Source organism: Eretmochelys imbricata, chromosome 8 (genome assembly GCF_965152235.1).
Source record: "Eretmochelys imbricata isolate rEreImb1 chromosome 8, rEreImb1.hap1, whole genome shotgun sequence".
In the NCBI taxonomy this organism is placed as follows: Eukaryota; Metazoa; Chordata; order Testudines; family Cheloniidae; genus Eretmochelys; species Eretmochelys imbricata.
This window is the reverse complement of record NC_135579.1, coordinates 55242954-55258401: the sequence shown is the minus strand read 5'-3', so window position 1 is coordinate 55258401 and position 15448 is coordinate 55242954. Positions and strand designations below refer to the sequence as shown.

The 15448-nt window shown below is 45.9% G+C and overlaps 1 protein-coding gene across 1 annotated transcript in view; it reads left to right on the top strand.

Annotated features, from left to right (window-relative positions):
• The first annotated feature begins 318 nt into the window (after nt 1-318).
• Nucleotides 319-15448, top strand: part of COLGALT2 (collagen beta(1-O)galactosyltransferase 2) — a 35343-nt gene continuing 20213 nt past the window's right edge. Inside the window, exons 1-4 of the mRNA XM_077824270.1 lie at nt 319-347; nt 5890-6007; nt 6979-7113; nt 11950-12154. Coding sequence (XP_077680396.1) covers nt 334-347; nt 5890-6007; nt 6979-7113; nt 11950-12154 — 472 coding nt within the window. The 5' untranslated portion in view covers nt 319-333. The remainder of the gene's footprint in view (nt 348-5889; nt 6008-6978; nt 7114-11949; nt 12155-15448) is intronic.

Sequence of the window (15448 nt, the reverse complement as noted above, 5' to 3'; positions counted from 1 at the left end):
CCCAATGCAGATTATATGAGCTCCTGGCAGGCCTAATGTGTCCTGGGTTAGGGCATGAGGAAAGTTACGGGGGTGCCAGCCAACATATAGGTGCACTTTACTATTTATACACAATGTATGTCCACCCATTTGAGGGCATTTCTTTGTCAAGAAAGAATTTGGTCTTACCCTGTCCAGCCTGTGCCTGCTATTCAGATGCTACGTTAATGGGATTCTTTGTGCCCTTATTTCTCCAGGGCAGCCACTGACCATAACGTTGATAACACCACAGAGATGCTCAGAGAGTGGCTGAAGAATGTGCAAAAACTGTATCACTATGTGGAGTGGAGGCCTATGGAGGAGCCTCAGTGAGTATCATGGCCAGTGATTTCCTGAATGGTTTGGGGGTTTCAATATCAAGATTATAGAAATCTTTAAACCAATGGTGGTTTAAACAAATGATTGTTGCAGGATTTACGTTCAGATTCTTTAAGGGCATGTCTCAGCAAAGCACTTCAGCACATCTTTAACTTCAGGAGGAGTACTCATGTGTTTAAAGTTAAGGACTTTGGCTGATGGGGACCTATCAGCAGAAAGCAGTTCTATTCAGTCATTTCCCATCTGAGCCTGCCTTCCTTGCACACCCAAAAATTCTCAGTGAAAGGTACAATGAATTAACGATTGGTTCCTTATTTTCCAGGAGACTCAGGGAAACATGCTTCATCTCCCCAACCCTGGTCAAAACTCTGTTCCTGGCTTTCAATATTCAGTACTTTTCCATCCAGGGAATTAGTGCAAGACCCAGGAAGGATAACTTGAGGGAAACTATCATTTACTTAGAATCATAGAACCGTAGAATCATAGAACCATAGAATTATAGAAGATTAGGGTTGGGAGAGACCTCAGGAGGTCATCTAGTCCAACCCCCTGCTCAAAGCAGGACCAACCCCAACTAAATCATCCCAGCCAGTGCTTTGTCCAGCCAGGCCTTAAAAACCACCAAGGATGGAGATTCCACTATCTCCCTAGGTAACCCATTCCAGTGCTTCACCACCTTCCTAGTGAAACAGTTTTTCCTAATATCCAACCTAGACGTCCCCCACTGTAACTTGAGACCATTGCTTCTTGTTCTGCCTTCTGCCACCATTTTGAACAGCCTAGTTCCATCCTCTTTGGAACCCCCCTTCAGGTAGTTGAAGGCTGCTATCAAATCCCCCCCCACACACTCTTCTCTTCTGCAGATTAAATAAGCCCAGTTCCCTCAGCCTCTTCTCATAAATCATGTGCCCCAGGCCTCTAATAATTTTGGTTGCCCTCTGCTGGACTCTCTCCAATTTCTCCACAACCTTTCTGTAGTGGGGGGCCCAAAACTGGACACAATACTTCAGATGTGGCCTCACCAGTGCCAAATAGAGGGGAATAATCACTTCCCTTGATCTGCTGGCAATGCTCCTTCTAATGCAGCCCAATATGCCGTTAGCCTTCTTGGCAACAAGGGCACACTGCTGACTCATATCCAGCTTCTCGTCCACTGTAACCCCTAGGTCCTTTTCTGCAGAACTGCTGCTTATCCAGTTGGTCCCCAGCCTGTAGCAGTGCATGGGATTCTTCCATCCTAAGTGTGGGACTCTGTACTTGTCCTTGTTGAACCTCATCAGATTTCTTTTGGCCCAATCCTCCAATTTGTATAGGTCACTCTGGACTCTATCCCTACCCTCCAGCGTATCTACCTCTCCCGCAAGCTTAGTGTCATCTGTGAACTTGCTGAGGGTGCAATCCATCCCAACATCCAGGTCATTAATGAAGATGTTGAACAAAACCGGCCTCAGGACCAACGCCTAGGGCACTCCGCTTGATACTGGCTGCCAACTAGACATCGAGCCATTGATCACTATCCGTTGAGCTCGATGATCTAGCCAGCTTTCTATCAGCCTTATAGTTCACTCATCCAATCCATACTTTTTTAACTTGCTGGCAAGAATACTGTGAGAGACCATATCGAAAGCTTTGCTTAATTCAAGATGTATCACATCCACCGCTTTCCCCATATTCACAGAGCCATTTCCCCATATTCTCATCATAGAAGGCAATCAGGTTGGTCAGGCATGACTTGCCCTTGGTGAATCCATGTTGACTGTTCCTAATCACCTTCCTCTCCTCCAAGTGCTTCAAAATGGATTCCTTGAGGACTTGCTCCATGATTTTTCCAGGGACCGGGGTGAGGCTGACCAGTCTGTAGTTCCCCCGGATTCTCCTTCTTCCCTTTTTTAAAGATGGGCACTACATTAGCCTTTTTCCAGTTATCCGGGACCTCCCCTGATTGCCATGAGTTTTCAAAGATAATGGCCAATGGCTCTGCAATCACATCAGCCAACTCCCTCAGCACCCTCAGATGCATTAGATCCAGACCCATGGACTTGTGCATGTCCAGCTTTTCTAAATAGTCCTTCACCTGTTCTTTCACCACTGAGGGCTGCTCACCTCCTCCCCACACTGTGCTGCCCAGTGCTGCAGCCTGGGAACTGACCTTGTCTGTGAAGACCGAGGCAAAAAGAACACCTTAGCTTTTTCCACATCATCTGTCACTAGGTTGCTTCCCCCATTCAGTAAGGGTTCCACACTTTCCCTGACCACCTTCTTGTTGCTAACATAACTGTAGAAACCCTTCTTGTTACCCTTCACATCTCTTGCTAACTGCAATTCCAATTGTGCTTTGGCCTTCCTGATTATACCCCTGCATGCTCGAGCAATATTTTTATACTCCTCCCTAGTCATCTGTCCAAGTTTTCACTTCTTGTAGGCTTCTTTTTTGTGTTTAAGCTCACCAAAGATTTCTATGTTAAGCCAAGCTGGTCGCCTGCCATATTTGCTATTCTTTCTGCACATTGGGATGGTTTGTTCCTCCGCCCTCAATAAGGCTTCTTTAAAATACAGCTCTCCTGGACTCCTTTCCCCCTCATATTAGCCTCCCAGGGATCCTGGCCATCAGTTCCCTGAGGGAGACAAAATCTGCTTTTCTGATGTCCAGGGTCTGTATTCTGCTGCTCTCCTTTCTTCCTTTTGTCAGGATCCTGAACTTGACCATCTCTTGGTCACCGCTGCCCAGGGTGTTACCCAATTCTACTTCCCCTACCCGTTCTTCCCTGTTTGTGAGCAGCAGGTCAAGAGGAGCCCAGCCCCTAGTTGGTTCCTCCAGCACTTGCACCAGGAAGTTGTCCCCAACACTCTCCAAAAACTTCCTGGATTGTCTGTGCACTGCTGTATTGCTCTCCCAGCAGATGTCAGTGTGATTGAATTCTCCCATGTGATTTGGAAACTTCTGTTAGTTGTCTGAAGAAAGCCTCGTCTACCTCATCCTCCTGGTCTGCTGGTCTATACCAGATGCCCACCACGACATCACCCTTGTTGCTCTTGCTTCTAAACTTAACTCAAAGACTTTTAACAGGCTTTTCTCCAGTTTCATACTGGAGTTCTGAGCAATCATACTGCTCCCTTACATACAGCGAAACTCCTCCATCTTTTCTCCCCCACCTGTCCTTCCTGAACAGTTTATATGCATCCATGACAGTGCTCCAGTCATGTGAGTTACCCCACCAGGTCTGTTACTCCAATCACATCATAGTTCCTTGACTGTGCCAGGACTTCCAATTCTTCCTGCTTCTTTCCCAGGCCTCTTGTGTTCATGTACAGGCACCTAAGATAACCAGCCGATTGCCCAACTTTCTCAGTATAAATCAGGAGGCCTCCCTGGTTTCACCCTTATACTTGTGTTTCCTCCCAGTGTCCCACTTCCCCACTTACCTCCGGGCTTAAGTCACCATCTCCTGGTGAACCTAATTTAAAGTCCTCCTCACTAAATTAGCAAGCCTGCCTGCGAAGATGCTCTTCCCTCTCTTTGTTAGGTGGATTCCATCTCTTCCTAACAATCCTTCTTCCTGGAACAATATCCCATGGTCGAAGCAAAGCCCTCTCTCCTACACCACCTGTGTAACCACGCATTTACTTCCACTATTCGATGGTCCCTACCTGGGCCTTTTTCTTCAACAGGGAGGATGGACGAGAACACGACTTGCGCCTCAAACTCCTTTATCCTTCTTCCCAGAGCCATGTAGTCTGCTGTGACCCGCTCAAGGTCATTCTTGGCAGTATCATTGATGCCCAGATGGAGGAGTAGGAAGGGGTAGCTGTCCAAGGGCTTATTAGTCTTGGCAGACATTCCGTCAAATCCTGAATTCTAGCTCCAGGCGAGCAGCACACTTCTCGAGTTTCCCAGTCTGGATGGCAGATGGATGACTCTGTCCCTCTTAGGAGGGAACCCCCGATCACCACCACCCGTCTCCTCCTCTTGGGAGTGGTGGTCGTGGAACCCCCATCCCTAGGACAATGCATTCCATGCCTTCCAGTCGATGGAGTTTCCTTCCGGTGCCTTCCCTCAGATGACTCTTCTAAACCATTCTCCGTCATAGTACTTAAGTTGGTACTTAAAGGGACACTGTTGAGTTTAAAAAAGATCATAGAAATGTAGTGCAGGAAGGGACCTCGAGAGGTCATCTGGTCCAAGCCCCTGCACTGAGGCAGAAACACATAAACACAGACCATCCTTGACAGGTGTTTGGCCAACATGTTTTTAAAAGCCTCCAATGATGGGGATTCTACAGTCTCTCTTAGAAACCTATTCCAGAGCTTAACTAACCTTAGAGTTAAAAAGTTTTTCCTAACATCTAACCTAAATCTCCCTTGCTGCTGATTAAACCCATTACTACTTGTCTTTACTTTTTGTCCTACCTTTTTTAACATCCATATTAAAGAATAAACATCTTCACCTATTAACAAGATTTCAGATTATGAAAGTGAGAGGATTTTTAAAAATCTAATTTAATTTCCATCCTTTGTGCTGTCTTTTTTTTTTTTACTTTTTTGCATTTACAAGGACACCAAATTCACATTTGTATGCAATCACTTTCTCATTCAGGGTCTTATTCCCCAACATAGTGCTCTGGTGTTTGTCTTCCAAATCCAGCAGGGCAGTGTTTGCTTAATTTTCAGTAACAATCCTCTTTCAGCTGGCCTTCTTAAATTTTAATCTTGGAAACTTCCTCCTTTAGGTTTTTTAAAAAAAGTTTGCTTTTTAGTGAATATGAATTTTTCAGACCCAGTTCCTCAACTGTTGTAAATTAGCACAGCTCTGTTGAGATCATGGAGTCTGATCTGTTTATATTAGCTGAGAATCTGGCCCTGGGTTTCTTCTTTCTCCCATATCCTCATCAGTAAGGAAGATTCTGCTATCAGAACACAAACTCCAAGCCTCAGAACAATTATGCATATGTGTAACTTGACTCACAAAATTAGTCCATTAAGTTCAGTGTTAAGGGTTAGTTTGTTGGGATGGGGCCTTAGGTAACAATGGCTAATGAGGTACAAGCCATGAAAGAATCCAGATCGCTCTCCATGAGCTGTGTTGGCTCTGCTGGGTGTAGGGGAGTAATGTGAACAGATGTGACTCTTAATATCTAGCAGGGAGTAGCTATATGAGGTCAGATCCTCAGCTGGTATAAATCAACATCATTGCACTGACTTCAGTGGAATGACACTGGTTTACACCAACAGAGCATCTGGCCTACTGAATGAGAAGCTGTTTTTGACATCACCCCTTTTTCACCATAGCCATGTGTGAGGCAGGAAACGCTGTAGCACAGTGTGTTCTTTACAGCCTTGTGTACAAACTCCAGGAATAAACTTGGAATCGCTTTTCCTCAGAACCTGCCTTTTTATTTCTGGTCTCCTACCGCCTGGGTCAGTTGAGGTGACTGTCTGTTTTCCTTTTATGCTGAAGTTAGAAGGGCAATGTAATGACCAGGGGTGCTGCAGCATGGACGAGGCCAGGAGACAGTAACTGTTTTTCTTTCATAGGTCTTACCCCGATGAAATTGGGCCAAAACACTGGCCGAGCTCCAGGTTTACCCATGTGATGAAACTCAGGCAGGCAGCTCTGCGAACTGCAAGAGAAAAGTGGTCAGACTACATCATGGTAAAACAGAGGTTTGGTTTATTAGCTACAGTTGGGCAGAACATTTTCAGGCAGTCATTCTGCAGCCATGCTCGGAGTGGGGGAAGTGGGCAGAAACAAACCATCTCTGAACTCTGATGAGTCCCCCAAATGGCTGCCAAAAGTTCCTCCCTGCTAAAAGAAGAGCTCTTTGTTTGCTCTGAATTCGGCTTGAAAAACACCTGTGGCATCAGCTGATCTGATCAGCAACAGACAGTGTGTATGAGGCCCCAGTACTGCAATTAGATCTATGTGCAGAGCCCCGCTGAGTATAATGGGGCTCGGCATGGGCCCAAGGATCCACCCACAGAAACCGGACTATGTTTGCCGGGGAATGTAGTCCTGCTGGTGCTGGGTGCCTTTTTTAGAATCCTGCTGGATATCAGTGAAGTTTGGTGACACCAAAAAGAAGTTTGGCAGAACAGCATGGAAGGGTGGGATCCGAGCCACTTTACAGCAGTGATCAACAGTCTTGCTGTATCAGACTCCAAGTGGGTGGGGTGTGTCTGGTCTCAGGAACCACTGCTGCTATCTCTCCACATAGCACATAACATCCAGCGTGGGCGTTGGCAGTGCAAGCCTCCCCCATGGTCTCCTTTAGGGGAAGAAGCAAGTTCAGTCTCTCTTCCCATTTAGTGGCCTTTCCACAGAAGCTGCTAATTAGTGCCACTGCTGGATGTGGTATTTTTATAGTGGATGCTTGTCCACTGGGAAATAGACTGAGCCCATCAACTCCTTTCACACGGGCTCTCAGTAGCCATGAGATGGTAACAACTTACAGTTACTGTCAACCTAGGTTGGATTCAGACCAGTGACTTAAAGGCAAAAGTGTCCCTAGCCCATTGCTAATCTCGCGAGCCATTCAACTATTGCCTCCCCTAGGAAGGGACATTGTAAAAGTTTATTACTTTATCTGGTGTTGAAAAAGTCCTTTCTCCCTTTTCCTTCTCTAGTTTGTAGACGCAGATAACTTGCTCACCAATCCAGAGACCCTGAACCTGATGATAGCAGAGAACAAGACCGTGGTGGCACCAATGCTGGAGTCTCGCTCTCTCTATTCTAATTTCTGGTGTGGTATCTCCCCTCAGGCAAGTCACGTCTTCCGTGGGGTTAGTGAACAGCGTCGAGGGGGCTGCTGCATGTGTGAGCTTTCTCTGGAGTGTTGTATTAATTTAGGTGGAATATAGGGGCCCAAAGATATAAACATAACCCAGTTACTGTCCAGCATTAAACAAGATTTGGTGTTTGGTCTACAGTGATCTCAGCCACCATGGCAAACACACCATTAAAATCTTTTTAACTGTTTATTAAAAATACAAAAAAGAAGGAAAAACAGTTAAAGCATTTGAAATGTAAAGTGTTAAGTGAGGCTTTCATTTTAACAACAACCCTGGTTCCCTTTCTCTTGAGCTGGAGAGAGTTTTAGAAGTAAACCCCTCTTGTTTGACCATCTCTTAGATCAGTGGTGGGCAACCTGCGGCCCACGGACTGCACAGCGTAATCTGCTGGTGGGCCGCAAGACAGTTTGTTTACATTTGCATGGCCGCCTGCAGCTCCCAGTGGCCACAGTTCGCTGTTCGCGGTCAATGGGAGCTGTGAGAAGTGGCGACCAGCATGTCCCTGCAGCCCGTGCTGCTTCCTGCAGCTCCTATTGGCTGGGAATGGTGAACCGTGGCCACTGGGAGCTGCAGGTGGCCATGCAAATGTAAACAAACTGTCTGACTGCCCGCCAGCAGATTACCCTGATGGGCCACAGGTTGCCCACCACTGCCTTAGATGGTATCAGAGATGGCGATAACTGGCCTTTTGGGGAAAAAAGAAGAAGGCAGTTGAGCGGGGATGGAGATTCTGCTGCTGTTGCTGCTGCAGTCCAATCCCATTTCATCCCAGGTGGTCTCTAGGGTTCTGCTGGAGCTGGTAAAAGTGGTGATGTTATCTGGCTCCCTCTCTCTTTAGTTTGGTCTGGTCAGGACATCTCAGGATCAAAGTGATGGAGACACAGGGACCTGGGAAACGGGGGGGTTGTCAGCTATGATGGTGAAGCTCGCTCCAGTAGCTGCCATCTCTTCTTCCGTATTCTCCCCACCAAAGTCTCTTTCTTTAAAGACCCAAAAAGGGAGTGACGGGTCGAATAGTCCATCTCCTCATTATTTTGTCCACCAATTAGGCCTAGTTTCTGACATGCCAATTTTGGTTCATTGATTTCTTGTTTCTACTGAGCATGATTTTAACACAGTCTGTAAACCATATGAGAAGGCCCTTTTTGTCTGGACTAATTCAGTCTCTCTCTCTCTCCCTGGTTTTCATACATTTTCCCATAACCTTTGTTATTATAGGTTGTTGTGCTGTCTTAAGAACTTTTGCATCCTTTTGACAGTAAACTCACTATTAGGGTAAATTTGGAGGCCTTGTTATTACAATAGGGCTCTGCTCACACCCCATTTGGCCGAGTTATTACAACAGGGCTTCACTCACCCCACATTTGCCTGTGATGCTGTGGGGCCCACGTCAATTTTGCTGTCCTCCTGAGTTGCCTAGCAGTGCAGGCTGCTCTCTATTCTGAAGGGATGCTGCTCCACCTCAGATTCAAATCAGGCTGATTTGAGCATTAGACAGCCACCTAAGCTTGCTCCTTCCTCAGGGGCAGAGTTGCAAACCTCATTATGGTAGGAGACCCTGGAGGTAAATCAGGGGACGTGTCAGTCAGTTTTTCAGGATCCTTGGAATAAATGGGGGAGGGAAAGCTTTTAGGGAATCCTTTCCTGAGCTAGTGCTGTTCTGACTCTCTCTGGCTTGGAATCTTTCCTCCTTCCTCTGCCTCTGAGCCTTGCCCCACCTCCTTCTGTTGCTGGGTCCTGCTCTCCTGCTTCATGGTGGGGAGCAGCATGGGGTCAACCAGCTGCAAAAGCCATTAGAGTCTTGGCATGGCAGGCAGGGGACAATTGGGGTGGGTGGGGATGTGCTTGGGGATTATGAGGGTTTTTATCCATGTGGGACTAGGTGGCTCTTTGAATACTCCTGAAGGGCTGGGATCTCAGAGGAACAATAAGCAGGTGTGTGTGGTGGGGGGGGGAGGTGGGGGCGGGGCGGGGAAGAGTTCTCATTAATCAGCCAGGAGCATGAAGGCCTGCGGAGACAGGTGGGGCTGATATGAAGGAAGGAAATAGAGAGATAAGAGCAGAGTTAACTCAGCGGCCATCCATTATTGTAGACGTCAGAGAACTTGGCTGCTGCTCCCTGGGGTTCTTGGTGCTGACCCCAAGCGGATGTTACAGTGTTCAATGTCATCAACATTTTGAGGTGCTGGTTTTGTGTTATCATCAAACGACAGCAGTGAACAAAGTGGCGTATAGCCTGGATGTAGAAAAGGCGAAATCCTGAGAAGACTGATCATGTTTTATGGGTGAGGTTGTTTGTAACCAAAAAATGCTGTGTAATGGCCCAATCCCACCAAGTACGTAAGAAAACACCAGTACACCCGCAGCTGCACTGATGTCTATGGGAGGTGATTCCTTGTGTTCTGTGTAATCTGGATGAAGTTAAATACCACGGATACATAATTTTAGGCTGGGTTTTCCAGTATTCTGGCACAAATCAATTAAGAATGTACTCTTCTCCATACACTACTCCATTGTGTGAGCATGTCTGCTTGCGCTTCGACCAGATTTATACAGTGCCGTATTCCAGTAACTGATTTAGAGAGGAGAATCAAGCCCTGTTCTGTTCACGGCACTCCTAATAATTTATTCCCTATCTATACTTTGGTATATATTTCTAACAAAAATATTGCACACTCTAGAAATTATTATATTTTTAGGGCCATAAGGAGATTGAGAGATTCCAAAGTTGATAAATGTCTCCTTGTCTGTAAATGAGTTTTGCAAGAGGATTAATTAAACAGAAACATCTTCAGATCCAGAGAAGATCATTTAATTTCAGGTTCTTTAATTGCTCTGACTCATACATATAAATATCTCCAATTCTATACTCCTGCCCTTACCCAACTCTTCGTTTTAATATTTTGAAGAGCCATCCAGAAATTCATTATTAATTTTATTGGTGCTATACGGAAAAGAAGTGTAGAAAGAACTTCCTGCTCGTCCTTACTCTGTGGCCAATTTGGCAACTCCTTATTCTCCCAGTGACAGGCCAGACTAAAGACTACTGATGTAAGTAAAAAATTGCAGGATAGCATCCTAAACTTCTTCAATTCTTGAGTTTGCTATTAGGAATTGTTATTAGTAAACGTATGGATAAAGAAAGTTTAAAAATGCATGAGAATGCTGGTGGTAGCATCCCTTTAAGCCTTCGGAAAGAAGGGATCAGATTCACAGCTGACATCAGCATTGCTCGGTTGACTTTAATAGATCACAGCCAGTTTCTACCAGCAGAGGATTTGGCACGGAATGCTACAACTCTGACAACAAGTTTCCAGTTTTCCATCATTATTGATGTTAGCTGCGAAAAGACAGTAAAGAAAAGAAAAACAAGATGAAAATATGATCTACAGACTTCCTGGTAAATAATGGTTAGAGTGAAAACAAAACATCCACTTTTTTTTTCCTGGCCACTCCTAGTTTTTGCACTTCTAGCCGAACGGTTTCACACTGCTTCTGGTCCGTTTTCTTCTGGGGACTAGTGCAGGAATAGCAGCTAGAACAAGTATTGAAAAGCAGGGTGCAGCAGCAACAAGTGCAGAGCACAACATCTAACTTGTCAGGAAAATAACTGTTATTTGGCAGCAAAACTGACAGCTGGAGCCTTTCCTGATGATGCACGACTTATATGCAGAGCGAGAGAAAAGGCACTGTAAGATGTTTGCTCAACTTCCGTCTGTTGCTGGGATACTTGTGGAACATTCAGGAATTAGGGTTGTTGTTGTTTTATTTTATGATTATTATTTTATTTTAAGAAGATCAGAATTTGCTATGGATCCACACCCGTCCTTGTCATTGTTCAGCCATCTGATCAATGTATTAGGACTGCCTCAGCCTGAGTATTAGGTCGTTATTTCCATCACTGATTGTGTTAGTAGCATTACACGGGCAACGGCCAGATTTAAGCCACCACAACCCAGGTTGTGAGCCCACAATGATGGAAGGTCCACCTGGGAGGGGAACACAGTAATATGCTAATCACGCACCTTTCCTAGGCAAACTCCTTTGGTGAAGCCCCCTGGAATTCCAAGTGGACATGAAAGCTGTTCTGCCCTGGGGTGAATCCACCCTCTGGTACAGCTAGCCCAGAGATGCAGGAAGAAGACAAATTGAACACACCCAGTTTCTAGTGGGAGGAATCTGTCTCATTGTGACAAAAAGCCTGTTCTAGTTGCTATTGAGACAATGGGAAAATTCCCATAGACTTCAATGGATGCAGTATCAAGACCAGCGTTGTGTCTGTCTGACAGCTCTGCAACAGAAAGGGGATTTGATTTTTAAGGGGATTGCCGTAAAAGGGGAAGGGCCTGATACTGTGAGCTGCTTAGTATCCTCTTCTCCCATTGACTTCAGTGGAAGTTGAGGGTGCTCAGCACTTTGACTTTGCAGGATTAGTCTTGGAGATGTGTGTGCAAATGTAGGTTTTAGAGACTCAGGGAGTAATACCTGGCCAGGCTGGCTTCGAAGCTTTTCCGCCCAGGAGTTTTGTGGTGGTACAGCTCAGGTCTCCGTTAGCTGCTGAAAAGGGAAGATGGGTTCATGCTGTAAGGTTTGGGGGTACTTGTATCCAGGGGTTTGGGTCAGCCCATTAGAAAGAGTGGAGCAATTTGGGAAATTCAGTTCCAAGTGCAGATGTCAAACAGCCCCAAAGATTGGGAATGAGAGGACCTGGGATTTTGGCACTGGTCAGGCTCTCTTGAAAAGAGTCAGTAGGCTAGTCATTTGAAATGTCTCACGGTAATAAAGTGCTGGCTCTTCACATTTCAGGGCTATTACAGAAAGACACCGGATTACTCCCTGATCAGGGAATGGAAGAGGTCGGGCTGTTTTGCTGTTCCGATGGTTCATTCCACATTCCTCATTGACCTGAGGAAAGAGGCCTCAGACAAGCTGATGTTTTACCCCCCACACCAGGACTACACCTGGACCTTTGATGACATCATTGTCTTTGCCTTCTCAAGCCGCCAGGCAGGTATGTTGGTGAGCTCACAGGCTGGGAAGGCTGATCGGTGGAGATGTGCAGATTCCCTTCAGTTCAGAGGTTAATACTTAAAGGCAGTGGGTTGAATTCTACCCTCACTTACATCCCTAAAATGCAGCAGACTTTAGTAACATTTGGTCGATGTGTTTTTCTGCGATTGTATTTCTCAGAAACCTTTTTTAAATTGGGAGTCTCCTCTCTGGACTCTTGGTTGTCACACAGCTGTGCCTGACTGTGACTAACTTTAAGGCTGCTTCTGAATGGCCTGAAGTCTTTTATTCTAGTGACCACTGTCTCCCCTCTTCTCCCTTATCCCATCCCTTTAACTTTCCTGTATGAAACTGTACTGACAGCTTCAGAGACCTTAATCCACAGAACAAGTATGGCCATGGGCAGCAGCTGTCCAAGCCTGCCCTATGCTGCCAGTGGGCCTCAGCTCTATCTTCTCCCCTTCATGCTCCTTCTCCTCTTCTTGCGCTTTCCTCACCACCAGTTCTTTCCCAGGCACCAAGCCTCTTCTCTGTCCTATTTCAGCTCCAATCAGGTACCAGAAATGGTACCATGTGACCTAAGTGTCCTATCAGAGGTAACAAACTATGGTCAATGAACAGCTCATTCATGGTTGATGGGGCAAGGGTTATCTGTTGACATGATTCCCTGAGTAATTTCAAATCACAGATAAATCCAAGGAGACCACAAGCTGCTTGGGGATCATGGACAACCAAAAAAATACCAACGGACCAACCCATTCATTCACCCACCTTTAATAATACCAGTATGACCTACTTCACAAGGAAGTTGTGACTATTAATTAGTGCTTTGAGAATGGGAAGCACAATGAGATCCTTAGGTGGATGTTGCTATGTAAGTACCAAGCATGATTAGTATGTTTGTCACGTGGAGATTTACAGTGCTCTGTGTGCATGATCTCGGTTAAAGTCACTAGGATTTGTACTGCCAAATGTCTGGTCACCAAATGAAAATTCAATCCCTGGGCATCACTTGTCTCCTCCCTGAGATTATATTTGGAGGAATCCTCGAAATGGCCTTATTGCTTGACTCTCTCCTTCCTGTTAGAAGTGCTGAGTTGAGTAACTGACAGAGCTCTTCTCTAATATGTCTCTAAGCCATTGGGTATGGGAGGCTCCCCCCACTGACAGGTTTTCCCTGTGTGCATCTGTAACAAGGCCGCCTGGAGGGGGGCAGTTTGCCCAAGGAACTCCAGCGGACCTGCAAACTGTGTGGTGTTGCAACCTGGTGCATGGGGTTGCAGGATCATTCAGATTTGATCCGGCCCTCCCTCTGTCATGATGGAAGGACAGCTGGGCCAAATCTGAGTGACTGGCATTGCAACCTGGTGCACGAGGTTGCAGCATCATTCAGGTTTGGCCCAGCAACCCATCCATCATGACAGGGGGTGGCCAGGCCAAATCTGAGCACCACTGCACCCCCATGTCCCAGGAGTGAAGAACTGGGCCAAGCCCCACAGGATGAGAGCTGCCACTGCAGGGTGGGCTCACTCGCCAACCCTACCACCCCTGGGCCTATCTTCAGTGTTTATGGAACAGTGGGAGGCCGCAGTTTCAGATTTTGCTCCACATCCCCAAAAAGCTCTGTATTGGGACCTTACATCCTGGCTCCCACAATGAAACAGAACAAGCACTTGTTTTTAAATCTCCTGAGGTGTCAGAACACTGGAAGTGCAGCAACGCAGGTGGCTCTGCATTTAATCAGTGAAAATAATTAGAGCTGTCTGAGCTTTTTGTTCTGCAACCTCAAATTGCACAAAATCTACCCAATTTCAGGATTCACAGGAACTTGAATCTCAGCCAAGTTTCACTGCAATGTTCTTTTCAAGTTTGTATGTAGGTTGTAACATGGTTGACCACACACAGTTTCTACATCCACATACAGGATCAAATTCAGCTCTGCAAATTCCCATCAAAGTTAACTGCTAATGCCAGGGCTGAGCCTGGCCCTCAGGTCCTAGCCATCAGGGTGTGCTATAAGCAGGGCTGCAACACAGTCTCTGAGCTTGCAATGGAATCTGCACAGTTCTTGTGCACTGTACATGGAACTGCCTGACTGTTTTGGTGTAACTGGATTAACCAGTTCTCCAGCCTATCAGGCCTTTGTATGAGAGGACATCCCAAAGCGCAGGGGCTCCTGTAAAACACACATCAGCACGTGAGCGAATACATGGTAGTATGCACAGACTTTCCCACAATACACCTGAAACAAGCCTGGTGTTTATGGGGCTAGGCCAGTCCAAAAGACACGCAGTTGTACTAGGAAAAATGCCTGCCTTGTGGATGAGCTTAATGGTAGTAGCTGTGCCCATATCAAATGAGCATGTCGGAGCCTGGGTATATTTACAGGTGACACGGAAAGGGGAAAAAATGAGGGTTGTGCAGGTGTGTGCTCGCTCTCTCTTTAGATTAATCCAATATTTTCTAATTATTTAGTCTTAGAAATATCAAACCATCAAATCTGATCTGCCTTGTTTTTGCTGGAGAACTCCCAAGGGAGTTTTCCCTAGCCCTTAATTGAAGGCGCAGGGTGCTGATGTTTTAACAAAGAGAGTTATTCTCCTAAGTGTTCAAGTTAACATAAACCACCAACCTTCACCCCCCCACACCTCCCAAAAATTTTTAAATCACCTGAATACTTTCCCATCTCAGTCAGTTTCTCTCATGCCATAAGCCTGCCACTTCTCCAGTCATCCATAGGGTCTTGAAGATAGTTAAGACCCTGAATTTCTAATGTAAAACTCCTGTGGGAAAAGTTCTCTAGCTGGCCCTATTTAGACCTTCTTTCTACTTTATAACGAAGTAAAACAGGGCAGCCCCGCAGTTCTTTTTGTGTTTCACATCCCCCTTAACCCCTTTCTAATTGTAATGTGGATGAGCCCAGGATCTTCACAGTGGAACCTGTTTCAGGCAACATAGTACAGCTTACAATGTAATTTTGAATCCATGTGCAACTCAGAGGTTTCTGCAAGATTTCACTTCCTCTTTTTTCCTGCTGCAGGGGCCTACATTACTTGACTACAGATAATGTGATAAAGGCAAGAGATGTCTGAAATGCTTCCCAGAACCTTGTTGCTTCCCTCTTTTCCTGTCTGTGACAATGATTTACTGGATTCTCTTGGTTACAGGACCATAGACAATCTGACAATGCCCCAGTGCAGTGAGCTCTAGCTAAAGGACAAAGCATACTGGATAAGATGCTCAGCTGGTGTATACTCGTGTTGATCCATGGACTGCAATGGAGCTAGGCCAAATT